Source organism: Pongo pygmaeus, chromosome 14 (genome assembly GCF_028885625.2).
Source record: "Pongo pygmaeus isolate AG05252 chromosome 14, NHGRI_mPonPyg2-v2.0_pri, whole genome shotgun sequence".
Lineage (NCBI taxonomy): Eukaryota > Metazoa > Chordata > Mammalia > Primates > Hominidae > Pongo > Pongo pygmaeus.
Genome location: NC_072387.2, coordinates 51,797,406 through 51,817,719, shown reverse-complemented (window position 1 = coordinate 51,817,719; position 20,314 = coordinate 51,797,406). Strand labels below are relative to the sequence as shown.

Genomic DNA, 20,314 nt, shown 5'->3' with positions numbered 1-20,314 from the left:
ACCCAGAGGACAGGAGATGGTAGCCTTTACTATGACAGCAAGGATGGGATGGAGAAAAGGTCAAGGAACCGGCAAAGAGGTTGTGAAGCTGATGAAAGGGCCAGCGTTGACTTCAAGGTTTTAACTCTGGATACCAGGGGAAGAGGTTTAGACTAGTTGGGGTGGGAAGGGTAGTGTGCCAGTGGGCACAGTTGGAAACACAGGAAGTGAAGGGTCTGGTAGGTGGTAAGAAAGAGGCAGAGGCTGTAAAGGCAGTGTTGTAAAGCACCAGCACATGTGATGTGTAGTTAAAGCCATGGGCGTGAATAGGATCCCCTGGAGAGAGCGTGTAGTGAGAAGAAAAGAACCTGGAATACTAGTTGCCAATTAGCAAGGCACTGGTGACTGTAGTGAGAACAGTTTGAGTAGAGTACTAGGGATTAAAGTCACATTATAGTAGACTGAAAATTAAATAAGCAAGATTAAATAAGCGTTTCAGGATACAGTGGTTTTCATCCCCAGTTACACATTAGAATAATTACCTGTGAAGGTGTTTTAAAAATGGTCAGTGCCTGGGTCCCACCTCCCAATATTCTGAGTTAATTGTTCTTCTGTCAGGCCCAGAAATAAGTATTATTTTGAAAATCTTCCCAGATAATGTTAATGGAGAGTCAGAATTCAGAACCACTGCTCTTGACTATTTTAAAAATTATAAATAAACCCCTATAGCTAGCAAGTATATAAGATGCTTAAAATCACAGGGAATCAAAGAAGTATAAAATTTTTCAAAGATGAAGAATCTTGGTGTTCTATTAAACTGGCAACAATTAGAAAGCTGAACAATGCTTTTAGTGTTATTATTCAGTAGAGCACAGCAGCTCTTACACACCACTGACAGGCAGGTAGACTGGCATAACCATCCCAGAGAGCAGCTTTGCCAAATTCACTCTACCACTGGATATGCATCCCAGGGAAATCCTCCCATAGGGCCATAAGGGAACTTGCACTAGCATGTTCCATTGCAGGCTTGTATACAGCGGGAAGAATTAGGGTAATCTGAATGGCCTTCACTGTCAGAGTGGGTTGGGTAAAATGGGGTGGATGTACCCCATCAGAAGCATGGATTAGACACATAAAATAGTAAAGTGTATACCTATGTAACAAACCTACACGTTCTGCACATATATCCCAGAACTTAAAGTATAATAAAAAATAATAATAAATCAAGCTCAGTGAAATCTCAAGGAATTTCAAAGTTTCCTTATGTATAGCACATTTGGGGAATAAAAGGGGAAAATCTATTAGATTTTTTAATAAATTCATTTATTAACAAAAAATAGTAACATGGATGGATCTTAAAAACATAATGCTAATTTAAAACATAGTAAACAATAAGAAACATAATATCACATACAAATACACACAAAACAATGACTATATGTTTTGGAAAAACACATTGAAATAAAAATCTAGACACTACATCATTGACACATAAGAAGAAAAGGAAGCACTGATGAGAGGGAAGACATTTCATTTAAAAAGTGTGAATCCAAGAATGGATGAGATAAGAGGGAGGCTAAAAGAAGAGTGGTCAAGAGAAAGGGGTGTATATGCACACACACGCGTGTGTGTGTGTGTGTGTGTGTTTTAATAGAAGGAAGAGTTGTAAGTGTGTGGATGAAATGAAGACTCCAATGCACTTCTCCCTCTTATTTATTCACAGTATTGGTAATAGCTGAGAGAGGTGTCCAAGTAGTATTCCTTTCTTTGTTCTTCCCCAATCTTAAATTCATTTGATTTTTTCTCATTACTAAAGCAGTATGTGTTACAGATATACCAGAAAACTGACAAGCAAAAAAGAAAGATCCATGAACCCACCCACCCAGAGATAGCATCTAGATCCTTTCCTATGAATATGCTGCAAAGTTAAATTTTGTAACCTGAATGTATTTTTTGCTGAGCAGTGCTTTTTGAGCTTCTTCTGTGTCATTAGAAGACATTTGTGCAACTTCATTTTAAATGGCTGCATAGTGTCTGATGATACAGATACACCATTATTAATGTCCACCTCCCTTCTTCTGGGCATCAGTTATTTTTGGTTTTGCCACCTCAAGTGCTGCAATAAGCAAACATAAGCTACCTACCTTTGAAGACAACTTCCTATCTTTCATTTGGCTCATTTTTCAAAAGAGGTTTAAGGATTGGATTTGAAATCGTCTCATGAAGTAAAATTCACTCAGCATTATCCAAGTCAGGGCACCAGTTCCCTTTGGAACTGTTCTAGGGCCAGTCAGGAATGCGAATGAAGGAACAGAGCCATTCCCCACGGTCTGGACACAATGTAGGTGCTTGTCAGTGTGCCAAAGTGCAAAATGGGCTCCTTGGTTTCTGTACTTTAATCAGTGATGCACAATTAAATCCCACAAATTGTTAAGTGAGCGCATGTGGAATGTGTACATTACCTCACATGTGATTGATTATTCCACGGGCAGGTGGTGAAATAGGACACACTGAGCTTTTAGAAAATTACAAGAAATCACTGTTTATGCTACCAAAGTAGGTTCTTACATTTATACCCAGTGCCACAGTAGTTAGCAGAACAAGCAAGCCCCAGGGAAAGCACAGTGTGTTTTTCTGAGTACTTCCTACCCTGCAAAATTCCCCCAAACCAGTAGTTTTGGAGATTTAATTTAATCCTTCCAGTTGGTAGGTTTAAGCTTGAGAAATCCAGTGCCAGTGTTTCTCCAGGCTTTGATGGTTAGGAACTGGCCAGGCAGCTCTGCAGCCAGCTTGTCAAGGCCCTGAAGAAGTAGCCTGGCTATTGGAGACAGGTCTCTTCATGGCAGGAATCCACTAACATTTTCAGATCATTAGTAAAGCAATTGTTATGTACAGTAGCAGAAGAAATGCACTTCTGTCTTTTCAAACTAGTCCTTTCTTGTCAAGAAGCTCTGAATAGTCAGAGCTATTTCCAGGGCCTGTTTTGCAGCTCTTGAATGTATTCTCCAGCCTATGTGTATATTAACATATCACCATGTCCCAAAGAATTCGCACTGCACAGCGCTGTGCTTTTGGCAGACGAGGAAAGCCTTCACATGAGTTAAGTTGATAGGGCAAGGGAAGCTCAGGGCTTACAAAAATCCCTTCAGTGGCCCTGCTTAAAAATAGCAGTGTAGGCCATAGCTTAATGTTTTGACAGTTTATATCAGCAGTTTTCTCAGCTGATATATTGATTGCAGTTTGGACTTCAGTCCTGCTGATCTAATAAAACATCACCATCATAACAGAGAAAGTAAAAAGATCTTTTGTGGTCCCAGCCACTTGGCAAAGTAGCTTTATAGAGTTACTGTAAAGCTAGCTTTACTGTAATATGTGAAATGAAGCAACATTGGACAAGTTGACTATATTAAAATTTTTTCATCTATGAATGTAATGTATTAGCACTATCCTATATAGTTTTACAAATAGGCATTTGCTCAAAGGAATATAATGATGCCTTCACAAATATGAAAACAAGTTTTGTGCATCAGTATCACAAACAACCTAACAGTGTGTCAAAACTGCAATGCCCTTGATATTTAGTGCGGAAAACACACAAGGTCAACTGAGGTCTGAATTAAGCTTCAAGACTTGTAAACATCTTTTACTCATAATTTTGAATGGGTATTGTGGATATTTTTAAATCACCTGGCCTTCAATCCTACTTATGCTAAATATCCTTTAATTTCACAGCAATTGCTAACCATCCAGGAGGAGTTAAACAACAAAAAGTCAGAATTGGAACAAGCAAAGGAAGAGCAGTCCCATACACAAGCGTTACTAAAAGTCCTGCAGGAACAAGTAAGTGAATGAAACAGCTCTGATTTATGAATCAGTCCAAACACCCCATTGCATACCTCCCTCGTGCGTCACCCGTGCAAACATTTACTGAAAGTAATTTGCAGTACAATTAGTCTGAACCCTGTCAAACTTCCTAGCAGCTTTGCTATGAGGAATTTATAACCTCATTCCCAGCATCACTATCCTCACTCCTATACTTGTTTAGATTGCCCAAGCCTGCCAGTGTTGTGTGAAAGTTTCTTCCAGAAGACAACCAAATTTTGATAAAGTTTCAAAATACTGGCAATGAGGTATGTTTCAAAGTAAGCAGCTGGTTTCCTCTTAAGTCTAACAGTGAGGAAAATGAGTTCAGCATAACCCATGAGACTCCTGCAGACACATGAACAAGGACTGATTCATAGCAACATTTAAAATATATCTTCCCTGTGCATCAGGGTACTTATCTAACCATGGTGAGCAACAGACCTTTTATATGAAGTTTGTAAATCTGATCATTTCATTCTGGCTTTCTTTGATACAAAAGTGTGGCCTGACATTGATAAGTGGATTGGAAGTATTGTCTTACAGCAGGGTAAGATGGAACACTTGGCAGGCAGCAGAGTGAAATCTAAGCCCACTGTCTACATGAGAGGAGCCAGGAGAGCTCTTGAAATGCCTTCCTATTTCTGGCCTTCACTTGCTGCCAACAATGTACGAATGGTAATTTGAAGGAAAAAGTTGCATACAGTAACCCCAACCCTCTGTGTGTAATCAAATGCAGATTGTTTTAAACTTTTCACACACATCATGGTTTTATATTGTATAAATAACCTTACACTGTATACATAACTTCAAAGGTGACATTTGAGAAAATATAAAGTCAGGTCTATGTCACTTTATGAGTGATTTTTTTTTTAATGGTTTGGGGTCCAGAAAATATCTTTTTAGTTATTTTCTCCCAAAGGTATGAGGGATTTGTGAGAGAAAAGTACAGATATTAGTTTATAAACCTTTATAGCTTTGGAAGAAAATGCTTTATAAAACTAATAATTATCTTTATGATGAATTCAGTAACTTGTACTGAGGCTGACTCTGTATGATTTCAGATATAATAGATTGAAATGAAAAATCTAGTTGACTGAATTCACAATGACCTGCAGTTGAGGAGACCTGAAATCACTGTGCTTTCCACTGTTATATTGTGAAAAGACTCCCAGCAAAGTGGAACTGAGTTGGTCCAAATTTGCTCCAAATCAACCAGATATAGCTCTGAGCTTTTGTTGTTTTCTGCTGTCACCCTGATTTTTTTTCTTTTAGATAGCTTTGACTGGAGTGGGGAGGGATGAATTTCTCTTTTCTCTAAATGACTCAAATCCTTTATTTTGAAGTCCAAACCCTGGTCATAAAAATAGATTCTGAGTTTTGCTGAAAGTATTGATATGTCTTGTTACGGTGTACATTTTTAAAGAGCAGAGCACACACAGGTATAGGTGAAACATCACACTTCACTCTCCATTATTTTAAAAAAAGAGAACGTGAAGAAGATTCGAAACAGCTAAAATCATTAAAGACCTAGAAAATACAATTGAGAAGAATTTTAAATCTGCAATATTAATTTAAATGGGATAGCTCTTTCCAAGCAAAAATACCAAGAATCTTTAAGCCTGACACCAAATGTTTTTGGGTGCTGGTGCCATTACCAAGCTGTTTGTCCAAGAGCCCCTCACCTGCTACCCCTTAGTGGTTCTTGCAAAGGGGGCCATGCAGGGTACAGGTTTCTTTCCATGTCCCTGCACCCACACACAGATGTGCACTGATGACACCTCTCACCTCCACTGACCACTGCCTTTGAGGCTTTCTTTGGATTTGTGTAGAGTAACTCCATGCGTAAACAGTTTCAGTGCCCACATAGATGTGGCCTAAACAAATGGACACATGCAGGGAAACATACATCCTGCTCTGCAGATTTGGAATGTTGCTATTCACAGGATTGCCCCATGCTGGGAATCCTGACAAGAAAGGATAGGTCCTGAGGGCAGACCTTTCCCACCCTCAGGCCCCAGCCCCTCCAGGGAAGGTCAGGCTAACCCCTAAGCTCTCAGTCTTCCCATTTGCGAAGATGCAGCTTTTCTAGGTCCCTCCAGGCCTCACTGACTCCTGCCTTTCATCTCCTTTACAATGAGGATAGCTTCCTACCTCTGGAGCTTGTTCACAAACCTCAGTTTCATCAGACAGGATGTTCAGCCCTACCTGGGGGAGAGTAGCAGCTAAAGGAGAGAAGAACAGGGAGCAGAGAGAAGAACAAAGCAGCAGCTGTCCTGGAGCTGCAGCTCGAGGAAGGAGAGGTGGGGAGCTGCAGTGGGGAGGGGTTTCCTCCGTGGTTCTGGCAGTGGAGCACAGCGGAGTGAACAATGCCAGGAGACAGGGAGTAAGGGGGGAATAAACAGGAGCAGAAAAAGCGACGGCAGAGTTAGAGGACATCATGGAATGGGAAGAATGGAGTTTATTTAAAAGGGAGGAGAGCAACTGGCACATTTATGTTGGTAAACACGTAAAGGTGGAACAGACATTCACAAAATAGTCCTCTACTTCTGCTGAAAAAGAACAAGACCTTCTGAGCTAACCCCCCTCGAACTCATGGGAGCACAAGCTACAGGACCTAAGGTGGGATGAGCAGAGCGGTTGATGAAGAGGAAGATGAGGGATACCTACAATAAGAAACTCTCAGCTAGGAAAAGAGTGAGGGGATTTTAAAAAGTCCTTTTGTGTCCTGTGATAATAGACAGTATTCCTATCACTGTGGCACACCTCTGCATTGTCAAATATGCCATACATCGCCCATGCTCCCCTGTGTCTGTCGTGTGTAGAACCACCAATGATGTTGCCCTAGAGAACAGTGGGCAGACTTTTTTCTTAAGTGGGTGTGATATGGAAATGAGCCAAAGAGCCTTTGGTCCATAATCAACTACCCGATCCTCAATTTCTTCATGTTGCCATTCCTTTGGCAAAACCCCTTCTTTGGCGTGGAGTGGGTAGGGCTTTTTTTTGCTGGGAGTTTAAGACTGGCCTTAAAAAACTAAAGAAGCTTTCATTTTAATATGCACAGGTAGCCAGAAGGAACCAATGTTATGAATCAAACACATTGGTGGTATATGTGCATTGATTTTCTTTCAAATCTTAAGTATTTTTTCCTACCATGAATACTTTGTATTAGGCATAAAAAAGATAATGGAAGAGATGCTGCTTTCCTAAGTCAGGAAAAAATACTGGCAAAACAGTTGCAAGCCAGCTCACCCTCTTCCTTTGCCGTCTGATTCTAAATGTCTGTTTTGCATCAGGATAGGATAAAATGACAACTAAAGGTTTCCTGAAACCTCCTTATAACTGATTACTCCTAAGTCTCCGAGAAAGAGAAATGTTTTCAAATATTCACTGTTAAAAATCTCATTAGAGAAATATCATTTCTTCTAATGCCTCAGCGGCCAAGGAGATGTCATCCAAACTCTTTCTCTACCAAAGAAGCAACCATCTTTAGTCCTCCAGAGATGTCAGTCATTCAAATATATTCTCAAGGAGGACCTGTCTAGTAGCACAATAGCATGTTAAAAGCAGCTGAAAATGCATCATTCACAAATAATCGTTAATATAACATCATTTTGCTGGTGGCAACTTGCAAACACTGCAGGGTTTAAATTCATAGCAATCCAACTAGGAAATGAAATCATTTATTATTCTTAAGAACCGATTTTATACATTTTATGCCTATGGAACTGCTTTCTAATCTTATTATTTAAAAAATAATGACCAAGACCCATTTATTCTTTTGCCAGGCATCAAACTTCATAAAATATTGGTCTCAAACTGGCTCCAATAAGGCTCATTAGAAATATGTGCTACATCTGTTTTACCTCATTGGAAGTTTTATAAAATGCAACCTCAGATGAATCAGTTAACAAGATGATATACTTAAGAGATTTGCTTGCTTATTCATTTTTTTGTTTTGTGTTGTTTTTCCTTAAAATTTGCAGTTAAAAGGTACCAAGGAATTGGTCGAGACCAATGGCCACAGCCATGAGGATTCAAATGTAGGTACCACAAACCTGGTATTTGTTCTTCTTGCTTGATGTTGGTTGAACACATGGGGATGTAGCACTTTATCTACCACATAAAGGAAATCAGCAGCTCTGCCTCTCAGCAGCTTAAGATTAATATATAGGGTTTGGCAAGAAAATGTGATTGACAGGCACTGCTATTGTTAGCCTAGTTTATCAAATGTCAATTTAGAAGTCTGTGAGCTAATCCCCACCATCAAAAATTATAATTTCAGTTAGTCTGTTTGAGCTCTTTGTATTTCCAAAACTGTAACTGATGATATACTGGGAGGGAAATAGAAAGAGACCCGACAGGGTAATCAGTTGCGCATTGCATGTATATTCATTAAGTTTGCCTGCCAGCGAAGGTGGTACCTAAATGACTGACATGCTGAAAAGATCTCAGAGCAAACCCCTTCTCTCAGAATAGCCCTTGAAGTGTACTCCTTCTCTGTTCCTCACCCAGAACAGTAGCACAGTGCATCCATCTTCTTGATAGAGAATAATGTGTGATGGTACAAGATCCCAGTTACACTGTGACTTCCTCTCTTAGTGTTCCTTGAATATCCAATTGTCAAAAAGTAAACAAGTATTCTTTTTGCCTTGAAAGTTCTTTAGTCTCAGATGGAATATTATACCATGTAGATCATTGCCTCTCCATATGTTTGATGATTTTGTCTTTTTTAAATCTCTCTGATATCTGTATTTGATTATCCTCATCAAAGAAAATGCTTACTAAGCAGTTCTTTTCACCGAACACAGAATTAGACATGATAATGAATGCCTGATTACACTAGAGCTAGGAGAAATTATATATTTCTTGTTCACTCTTGTTTTAATTATATACAACAGAGAGCCTAATATTCAGAGTATCAAAAAAATCCCACTTAATCATTATTGTTCCTACCCAGCAGATATTTAACATATGATGTTTATTGAGGACTTATGTGCTCATAGTGCTCTGCTAAGTTCTAGGGGAACAGAAATGGGGGTTACAAAGAAATATAAGACTAGTTGTCTGCCCTCGGGGAACTTATAACTGAGTTAATGAATTAAGAAACACATGACAAGATACAGGACATGATAAGTATACAAGAAGTTGAGGCAGCTATGATGTGATGTAATTTGAAATCCAGACTTTGCTGCTTATTAAATGTGTCAGCCTGACAAGTTACTTAACCTCTCTGAGCTTCCTTTTTCTCACTTGTAAAAAGAATGGCAAAGCCTATCTCAGAAACATGTCATAATATTGTAATGAGCTAAGGCCTGGGAAAACCTTAAGGTGTTACCCGTATGGTTTCTTTGTGCTAGATAATCAAGAAAGGTTTCCTGGATCTGTGGGACTTGGGTTTGGTTTTGGGGAGTGAATAGGATTGAGAAAGTGGAAAGCCAGAGGAGGAAGCCATTCTTACAGAGCTCCCCATAGGCAATGTTGTGAGACATAGTTTATCTTTCCACTCTCATATTCATGACCCCCATCCTTACCCTAAAACCCTTTTTCAGCACCCTGTCTTCCAGGGACACATGGCTGCCACATTCTCAACCAAAACCTTCATATCCACTCCACATACGGCCAGTCCCTCTGTGGCTTCCAGGGAAGCTGCTGTCTGTTCCAATAAGGCAGACAAAGTGGCAGTGGGCCTCAATTTCCTAGTTTGTAAAATGGGGATAACTCCTACGTTGCCTTCCTTAAGGCTTATTGTGAGAAGCAAATGAGATAATGTATGTGGAAGTACTTGTAATTGTGAGGTTCTAGCTAAGATGTTTTGATTATAAATTGATCTGCTGATTGAATTAGATGATACATGTAAAGACAGGCCTAACACAGTATCTAGCCCATAGGCCCTTTTTGAAAAATTTTAAAAGTCATTTATTATTCAATGGAAAAAGTAAAGTGAGATAATCTTCGAGGTCTTTGTCCCTTCTACAGGAAAGTTTTCAGCTTTTTTAAGATACCTGTCTAGAGTCTATGATGTAGGCTTTGTAATCAACTGGAAGCAATGACTGTTGAGAGATGGGGTTCTGGCCCAGTAGGAAGGAAGAGCAGCACCTTGACCTAGGGGGTGGGGGAGATATTTGTGAGTAACAGAGCCTGACAGTCCTTGCCAGTCACTGCGGCTGGCCACCTCCCTCCCTAGGCAGAGGGCTGGGCTAATCTTTACAATCACTGCCTGTTTTATCAGGGGTTTCCCAGTTGGTGGATTACTCGCTTATCCTCTTTTCTGTCTGAACTTTGTCTCCTTTTGGCAGTTTCCCCAGTACCTCCACTAGGGCATGTGAAAGAAAAGAAATAATCATCAATTATTTTGCCCTCACATTAGGAGCACTGGCAACATATTTTGCAAATCTATTCTTAAATGTCTGAAATGAAGTCTACGTCTCATCTGAAGTTGCCACCAGCCTTGTGGTGGTCGAAAGAGACGAGGCCTTCAAACCCGACTGAGAGGGTTTGAATCCACTTTGATCACTGAGTAGCCATGTGACTGAGGCAAGTTATTTCTGAACTTCACCTTCCTCATTTGTGTTAAATGAAACCATATTAACACCAAGTCTAGCGTACACACTCAACAAGTATTAATTCTCTCTTCATGCATCAATAGTATTTAATATAGGCTGGGTGTGGAGGTTCATGTCTGTATTCCCAGCACTTTGGGAGGCTGAGGTGGGCGGTTCTCTTGAGCCTAGGAGTTCAAGACCAGACTGGGCAACATGGCGCACCTGTAGTACCAGCTACTTGGGAGGCTGAAGCAGGAGGATCACTTGAGCCCAGGAGGCAGAGGTTGCAGTGAGCTGAGATCACACCACTGCACTCCAACGTGGGTGACAGAGCGAGACCCTGTCTCAACAAATAAAAAAGTATTTAATATAGCAGACAGGACTTTTGGCAGGATGAATTTTAAGGCAGAACACAAGGTTTAAAGCCTCTGGCCCAAAGGCTATTGTCTGAGACAAATAAATTATTTTTCATTATAACTATTTACATCTGGGGGCAGGAATTTCATGCATTATCATTTATTAATAACAATTATACAGTGGACTGGTGCCAACTTAGCTGAGTGTTCTTGTGAGAGCTGACAATTGTTTTTTTAAAACCACTATTGTTTTATTATAAAAAACAAAAGTATGTTTGAAGCTTGCAAATTATAGAAAGAAAAGAATATTATAGGGGTAAGGAAAAAAAATCTTGGTATCTCATTACTCAGAGATAACCACCATTAACACTTTATTTTTTTCTAGTCATGTATATGACCAGAGGGAAAAGCCCATAAATAAATGAATAAATAAATAACTATCATCTTGTCTTCAGTTTTGTACCTTTTTGATTTTTCATTATACCATAAATATTTTTCTTGTCACCAAATGTTCCTCAAAGACATGATTTTTAATGGCTGTATAATGTAGATATGATATAATTGAACTACACGCCTGTGTGTCAGGCATTTAACTTCCTGTTTTTGCTATTATAAATAATTCTGTAATTAACATATCCATAAATCTTGGGTGCATCTCATATTTGTTTCTGGGGGTTTCTGTATATTAATAGCTGTGTGGTGGAGTCTGACAGGGAGCTTCAAACTTCTGGAATTGCCTGGCATTCAGAATGCCGGTACGGCTGCTGCACCCTTGTAGTATCTATTAGTCGTCCTGAAGGAATCCACTAAATGATACATAGAGTCTTGAATTTCCTCATTTGTCTTAGTCTCAAGACTCATCTAGCTTATGGTCTGTTTGTTAGTATTACTTTTCTGTTGTTTTTACGTTCTACTGTGTACCACCAGGATCTGACCAACACATTGCCCAGCATGCTTGAGGTCTCAAAACAGACACACCCTTAAAAAGCCCAACCCTTTCCCCTTATCACAAGATCTTCTGAGAAGACATGCCCAGGAGAAAAGTTTTCTGAAAGCAGATTTAAAACTGTTAGGGCCAGAAACTGAAGTCAACTGCAAAGGCCTTGTTCTCCAAGAGGACTTGCGCAGTTCACGCTCACACCTGCTGGTTGTTTTCTCTTTGTATTTGGAACTGGATATATTAACGACAGATAGGCAAGTCAACTATTTAAGTGTAACCAAATTTAAAACTAACCTGTATTCCAGTTCCTTTAAGGATTTCAGTTGTTTCAGACCCAATTTTCTTTCCTGGAAAGCAAACCTATAAATTTTCTTTTCATCTCTGTCTCTGAGCTATTTCCACGTTCCTAGGACTGCTGAATAACTAACCTGGTCCCTGGTAATTATGTATAACAGATATCGACATCTTAAATTGTAAAAAAATATATATATATATCATGTTCTTATCTTGCATCTTTTTTGATGACCTTCTTCCCAGCAGGATCACCACCTATGATCCTTGCATGTGTGTGTCTGGTGAAGGGGAAGGATGGGGAGGGAGAACTGTAGGATCAGGTAGGAGGAATGAAATGCAGTGACAGCTTCAGCCAGCAATGTTTAAAACAATTTGATCTAAAAGCTTTCCATGAATTTTCTCTCCTCCCATCCTTGTTTCTGTTATAGGAAAGTTGCTACCTCACATTCCTCTATTTGCTCAATTCACACTCCCACACTGGGGTTAAATAAATCATTTGCAATTTGTAAAGAGGTTTAATTGGTGACGCTGAAGGTTGCCACTGTCAAACAGAACACCCTTCCCATCCACCAATAAAACAAACAAAAACACAAAAGAAAAAAGACTTTTCAGTTTTTCATGTCACCTCCTTAAGAAAGTAAATCCTTGGAGCTGTCTTTAAATCTGTCAGAGTAAAGACGTTAGGAGCGTATGGAAGAGATATGTGTAAAGAACATTCTTCAAGTTTAGTACAGCACAGCAGAAGGCTATCGTTTACCATGTATTTTAATGATGTATGTGAGGGAACCTCTGCATGTGCTGAGTCCTCTGCTCAGTTTCTGAGTGTAGCTTCCACCCTTTAGGTAGGGAGGTGTGAGAGAGAATACATACTGATGTACCAAACAAGGCAAAAAAGAAAAAGACAACCTCTACGAAAGAATGGGACCGTATTTTCTAAAGGTAAAAAACAACTCAGGCTGGATTCTTTCTTCCCAGAACTTGCTGCCTGGTCTTAGGGGCCCCGATCTTGAACTGGGAGAGGAGCAGACAAAACAGAAAGGGACAAATATAAGGTTTCACACCTTCCTCACCCCAACCCACAGCTCTATCAAAAGGAAAATGAGGCCGGGCACGGTGGCTCACACCTGTAATCCCAGCACTTTGGGAGGCTGAGGCAGGTGGATCACGAGGTCAGGAGTTTAAGACCAGCCTGGCCAAGATGGTGAAACCCTGTCTCTGCTAAAAATACAAAAATTAGCTGGGCATGGTGGCATATGCCTGTAAATCCCAGCTACTCGGGAGGCTGAGGCAGGAGAATTGCTTGAACTGGGACCCACGAGGCAGAGGTAGCAGTGAGCCGAGATCGCGCCACTGCACTCCAGCCTGGGCTACAGCAAGACTCTGTCTCAAAGAAAAAAAAAAAAAGGAAAATGAGCCCAGACCCACCAGGACTGAGCCCAGCAAATACTAGCATGGGACCAAAGGTGTTGCAGCTCTTGCATCCTGCTCCATATGTTTCTCCTTCCAGCCTTCCTCCTTGCTGCCCGTGACCTGTACAGAGACCTCATTTGTGCCCCCACACAGCCTGACATCACTTTCTACTTGGTAGAACATTCATTGAGGGAGGCAGCAGAGTGTAGAGGTTAAGAACAGATCCGGACATGAAGCAGTCCAGTTTCAATCTGGGTGACCCTGAGCCATACACTGAACCCCTGCACCTCCATTTTGTTCACCTCCAAAATAAAGGTAATAACCATACCTACCTCATAGGGTCACTGTGAGCTTTGCTTTGCAGTGCTGATGTGATCAGCACATGTTAGACATTACTGTTACCCAGCCTTGACACACTGGGCACTGGGCAAGGTTTTGGAGACCCTGTGGTGAGTAGTAAAGATGTGATTTCTGCCCCCACATGGAGCTGACTCCAAGTCATCATGCCTTTCACTTACCAAAACCAGCTAGTCCTGTTTCATTCCATCAGGACTCATTCTCTGCCTGCAGGTCAGTATCACAGTGGGAATGATGAGCTTGAAGTAATTTATTTGTATTTTTCCAGCAATCCTCTGGAGACGAGACCTTTTTTGGAAGGACTGGCTCCATGGTAGGCTTGGGAGAAGAGTCTAGTAGGAGTGGGGCACAATGAGTGGTACAGAGAACTTTACGGCCTCCAAAAAAGCTCAACTGGAAAATCAGGAGCCACTTTGTCTTCCCTTTAGAGAGGGATGGGCCCATATCTGTAGATGTCTGAGGTCACCTTTGCTCTGCAGATGCCTGAAGTCAAGAAGGTGGACTTTTCATGGACTAATATTTCCTTTACCCTATTGAATATATTACCCTGTCCACATATTAAATGCTCATACCCAGAACTTGCTCTTCTCTCCCAGTTATAGCCCTGTAACATTATTGCTTTTCTCCTGCCAATGTTCCCTTCCCCACCTCTAACCCTACTCTCCCTCTACAACCCCTGCCCCTATGCAGCTGCCTTCTTCCAGCTGTTTCACTACATTTTCTGCTGTGAATTAACTGCATGTGCTGCAATTCACTGTGAAACCCATAGTTCCATCTGAAAAAATCCACACATGTCCCAACCCAGCACTCTTGAAAAGGTCAATGATTGCAAAGGGACCTTGTTAGGACACCCCCATCCCAGCATATACAGAGCTCCAAGGAAGGATTAGAGAGGGAACTGCTGTCAAAAACAGACAGAAGCTGGTTCATGGTGAGTGTTCTTGTATCCAGTCAAGGCTCAGAGAAGTTTCCTTCCCAGACACCTCAATGCCAACTGACTATGTTTCCACTGCTGGAGGCTGGGGCTAGAAGTTTGTCCTTTTTATCAGGGCCGGAGTTGGTGGTACCTGCTTGGTCATTAGTGAATTTGGAGCATGTAACAGGATTAGCAGGTTTAATAAAGCTGACAGATTGAGTTTAGAGAAGTGAAAATACCTTCTTCCTCCAGGCCAGGTTAGAGAAAATCAGGCAAAGGAAACAAATTTCAGTGCTGTATGAAATGGTCTGACATGGACATGGATACCTATATAAATAAAACCAAGATCTGAACAAAAGTTACCCATTTTGGAGACAGAATGTCCTCCTCCAGAAAGGTTCATGATAATCCTACCAGAGATAAATGCAAAAGCAATTGTTTTGAATGGAGTTTGGTAACTTTTATAGAGCCAATATACATACATATAAATATGCATAAATACTGTTTTCCCTAAGTACCATTTTCTTTTTGTGGAAAATGTAGAAATGCAGAAAAAAATAAAAAGATAACCATTTGCCATCTTCACCACTCACAAATTAGTTTCTACTTCTTTCTGTTTCCATTATCTTTGTTTATGTGCATGTATATACATTTTTATCAAATTTATAGCATATCATATGGACAATTTTACAACCTACATTTTTCTTTATCAATAATGAGCATTTGCCCATGTTATTAAATAGGTTTTTAAAATGTATTTTATCAGGGCATAATAGATGTACATATTTTCAGCTACCTGTGATATTTTCATATATTCATATCATGAATAATGATCAAATCAGGCCAATTGGATATCATTTGCCTTAAATGCTTTTCTTTAGTCTGTGAACACTCAAATTCTTCTCTTTTAGTTATGTTGAAATATACAATAGATTACTGTTAACTCTTGTCAACCTACTGAACTATCAAACTCTATTCTATCTAAGTGTATTCTTGTACCCAATAATCAACCTCTCTTCATCCCTAACCTTAACCCTGCCTGGACTCTGGCAACCAATCTACTCTCTATCTTCATGAGATCCACTTTTTTAGCTCCCCCATACGAGTGAGAACACGTGGTGTTTAACTTTCTATGTCTGGGTTATTTCACTTTACGTAATCACCTCCAGTTTCATTCATGTTGCTGCAAATGACAGGATTCCATTCTCTGTATGGCTAAATAGTATTCCATTGTGTATATATATGCCACAGTTTCTTTATCCATTCAGCTGATGATGGACACTAGGTTGATTCTTTATTTTGACTATTGTGAATAGTACTGCAATATATCAATATATCTCTTTGGAATATTGATTTTCTTTCTTTTGAATATATACCCAGTAATGGGATTGCTGGATCATATGGTAGCTCTATTTTTACTTTTCTGAAGAAACTCCATACTGTTTTCTACAACAGCTCTACTAATTTACATTCCCACTAACAGCATACTAGGGTTCCCCTTTCTTCAAATCCTTACCGCCATCCATTATTTTTTGTCTTTTTGGTAAAAGCCATTTTAACTGAGGTGAGATGACATCTCACTGTGGTTTTGATTTGCATTTCTCTGATGATTAGTGATGTTCATCTTTCTTTTTTCATATAACTGTTGGCCATTTGTATATCCTCTTTTAAGAAATGTCTATTCAGATATTTTGCCTATTTTTAATCAGATTATTTGTCTTTTTGCTATTGAGTTCCTTATGTTTTAATTCCTTATATTACGGTTCTTAATCACTTGTCAGATGGAGAGTTTGCAAATATTTTCTCCCATTCTGTAGGTTGGCTCTTCAGTTTGTTGATTGTTTCCCTTGCTGTGCAAATACTTTTTAGCTTGATGTAATTCCATTTGTCTATTTTTGCTTCTGCTGCCTGTGCTTTTGAGGTTTTCCTCAAAAAATCTTTGCGCAGACCAGTGTCCTGGAGCATTTCCCCAATGTTTTCTTCTAGTAGTTTCATACTTTCAGGTCTTACATTTACATATTTAATCCATTTTGACTTGATTTCCGTACATGGTGAGAGATAGGGGTCTAGTTTCATTCTTCTGCATACTGTTTTGCTAGCACCACTTATTGAAAAGACTGTCCTTTCCCCAATCTATGTTTTTGACACCTTTGTTGAAAATCAGTTGGCTATAAATGCATGGATTTATTTCTAGGTTCTCTACTCTTAACAGTCTTATGTGTTTGTTTTTATGCTAGTAGCATGCTGTTTTAGTTACTGTGGCTTCATAGTATATTTTGAAGTCAGGTAATGTGATGCCTGTAGCTTAGTTCTTTTTACTCAGGACTGCATTGGCTATTTGGGATCTTTTGTTGTTTCATGTAAATTTTAGGACTTTTTTCTGTTTCTATGAAGAATGTCACTGGTATCTTGATAGCGATTGCATTGAATCTGTAAATTGCTTCAGGTAGTATTGACCTTTTTAACAATATCAGTTCTTCCAATCCATGGGCATGGAATATCTTTCCATTTTTTTGTGTAATCTTCAATTTCTTCATCAGTATTTCATAACTGCCCTTGTAGAGATCTTTTACTTCTTCACTTAAACTTATTCCTAGGCATTTTACATTTTTTTAGCTATTATAAATGAGTTTTCTTGATTTTTCAGATTGTTTGCTGTTGGCATATATAAATACTAGTGATTTCTGTACATTGATTTTGTATCCTACAGCTTTACTGAATTCATCAGTTCTACCAGTTTTTTGGCGGAGTCATTAGGGTTTTCTAAATAATAAGATCATGTCATCTGTGAACAAGGCTAATTTGGCTTCTTCCATCCAATTTGGGTGCTCTTTCTTTCACGTGCCTAATTGCTCTGTGTAGGACTTCCAGTATTATGCTGAGTAAAAGTGGTAAAATGGGTATTCTCATCTTTTTCCAGATATTAGAGGAAAAACACATTCCATTTTTCCCTATCTTGTATGACGTTAACTGTGTTTGTCATATATGGTCTTTATTATTTTGATGTATGTTCCTTCTATACCTGGTCTGTTGAGAGTTTTTATCACGAAGAGATGTTGAATTTTCCCAAATGCTTTTTCACCATCTATGAAATCATCATATGGTTTCCATTCTTGGTTCTGTTAATGTGATGTACCACTTTATTATTTGCATATGTTAAACCATCCTTGAATCTCTGGGATGAATCCCACTTGGTCATGGTGAATGGTCTTTTTAATTTGTTGCTGAATTAGGTTTGCTGGTATTTTGCTGAGGATTTTTTGCATCTATGTTTATCATGAATATTGGCCTGTGGTTTTTTTTAATAGTTTCAGTTGGATTACTATTTGTTCTTCTTTTTTAATACGTGGTAGAATTCAGCAGTGAAGCCATCAGGTGCTGAACTTTTCTTTGTAAGAGACTTTTTATTACTGCTTCAATCTCATTATTTATTATTGGTATGTTCAGGTTTTCTATGTCTCCATGGTTCAATCTTGGTAGATTATATGTGTCCAGGAATTTATCCATTTCTTCTAGGTGTTGCAATTTGTTAGTATATAGTTATTCATAATAGACTCTAAAGATCATTTGTGTTTTCTGTGATATCAGTTGTTTTGTGATTTTTAATGACTGCCTAATATTTCATGCCACAGATGTACTCTAATTTCTTTAATCAGTCCCTGCTGTTGGACTTTAAAATCTTATTTGTTTTTGTTCTCATGGATAATAGGCAGTAGATATTAACAGTGTATTGGTTAATTCAGCTATCATTTAAAGCAATTTATAAATAGGGAAGCTTTTGTACTTGATTGGAATTTAGGAACAGAGGAAGATTCACTGATTTTTTTTAATTAAAGCTAAGCCCCTACTTGGTAAATAATGACATAAACAGCCCATAATAATGGCTAGATATTACCACATAGAGAAGATACTGAGTTCCTCAACAGGAAAGGAAATAACCTCAATAATATTTGCATTTCGAAGAGAAAGGCAAATTTTATATACTACATAAATAATTTAGAAGAACAATACTTAGATATATTATTTGAGGTCGTGTGCTGTGAACTCTATGTCCGAACCTTCTTTGTGGCCTAGGGATTCTAGAGCCTATGCTCTGTATGGACCCCAGACCAAGGTTAATGGCCATCCATACCCAAATGAGACTTGTCCATCCTCTTGAGAAAATATGTGAGATTAAGAAGAGTGATTAATTAAAAGTTAACAAAATGAGTTCTAACCCAACCCCAAAATTAAGCATTTATTTCTACTTATGGCCAAGAAGTTTCAGGTAAGCTCCAAACCATCAACAAGGGATGCATATACAAACATACAGACATGACTTGCATGCAAGCAATATCATTTTAAAGTCAAATAAACCTAGAGGGCTCAATTACAGTATTCCTGCCTCACAAGAGGTATGGCTTAGCACTGCCTGATACCCTGAGCAACAAGGAACAGGAGGAACATTCAGTAGCATCTATGGAAAGAGTCGGGAGCCCAAAAGGTAGACAGAAACAGAAGATTACCCTAGTGCTTCATGAAGACAGCAGGGGAGGGGACAAGGCACCAGGATTAGTGGTATAAAAACAGCCAGGAGCAAGGATGCACCAGCAGGTGAACTCCCCTTCCTCTTAGTTCTGTATGCTACTCAGGAGCCATAGGGCTTCCTAGACGTTTGTTTTTATGATTTAGATTATTAAATATTCCATAGTGATTTCCACACCACTTCATTTCTGCTAACCACATGTGAGACCAGGAAGGGGAGAGTTGTGAAATGCACCAGCCCGTGCTGGTCTGACTCCATCTTTGACACTGGTCTTCGGCAAGGATTCCTTGCCTGGTACTCTCCAGCTCTCCCAGGATGGTTCTGCAGTGCTGCAAAGGGCAGTCATTGTCTATTTCTTCACACACTGCTCATCTCCAACCTCATCCATCTCATTGACACATAGCTCACTGGGATGTGGCATTTCTTTGAGGAAATATGTAGGAAAATGACAAGGAAAAATTAGGTACAAAGATAGAATGAAGAAAAAAGGGAAGAAAGGCAGGAAAGACTGGAACAGGAAGAGCTGCCTAAGTTTCACGGTGCTCTGCACGTCAGCCCTTCTAAATTGACCCTGGCAGGCGGCAGAGCAGCAGTTTTCACCATCATGCAACTCTCCTGCCAATTCTAGCTGTGAAATGTGCTTGCATCAAAGGTATGTTTGCAGTTGTACAAATATCCACACTTAATGAAATGCTTATCCTAAAATAAGGCTCTTGAATTGGAAGCAAAAAAGCTCAAATGTCAGTCTACAAGTAACATGTTTGGTGGTCTTCCTGGGGGAAACAAAGATTGGACTTGGCAATAAATATGTTTAAATTTCCCGCAACAAACTGAAGTGTGCCCTAATCCTTCCAACCTCAAAACTCTCCCCAGCTCTGATGAAGACCCCCCCCTCCTTCCCTTGCTGGGGCCTAACAGTGAGAACCATCCCCAGTTGTGAGTTCATGGCCACCAAATGAAGCTACACCTTCCCTCCTTACTGACCTGCCACCATGCCCAGGGGGACCTGACATCCTGTTTGTAACCAGCTATAACTGGGCATTTAAATCAAACCTCCAAGACTATGAACCCCACACTGGTGGCTTTAAATCTAACCTAGGGTCTCACAAAATGTCAAATTCAGCAAACTGC

At 39.5% G+C, this 20,314-nt stretch overlaps 1 protein-coding gene across 23 annotated transcripts in view; it reads left to right on the top strand.

Moving 5' to 3' along the window:
• Positions 1–20,314, top strand: part of ENOX1 (ecto-NOX disulfide-thiol exchanger 1) — a 570,778-nt gene that overhangs the window by 511,909 nt on the left and 38,555 nt on the right. For 18 of the 23 annotated variants that reach the window (XM_063650813.1, XM_063650807.1, XM_063650793.1 and 15 more), the window contains 2 exons: positions 3,712–3,819; positions 7,827–7,883. In XM_063650813.1, coding sequence (XP_063506883.1) covers positions 3,712–3,819; positions 7,827–7,883 — 165 coding nt within the window. The remainder of the gene's footprint in view (positions 1–3,711; positions 3,820–7,826; positions 7,884–20,314) is intronic. The other 5 variants (XM_063650809.1, XM_063650810.1, XM_063650812.1 and 2 more) reach the window with 1 other exon arrangement.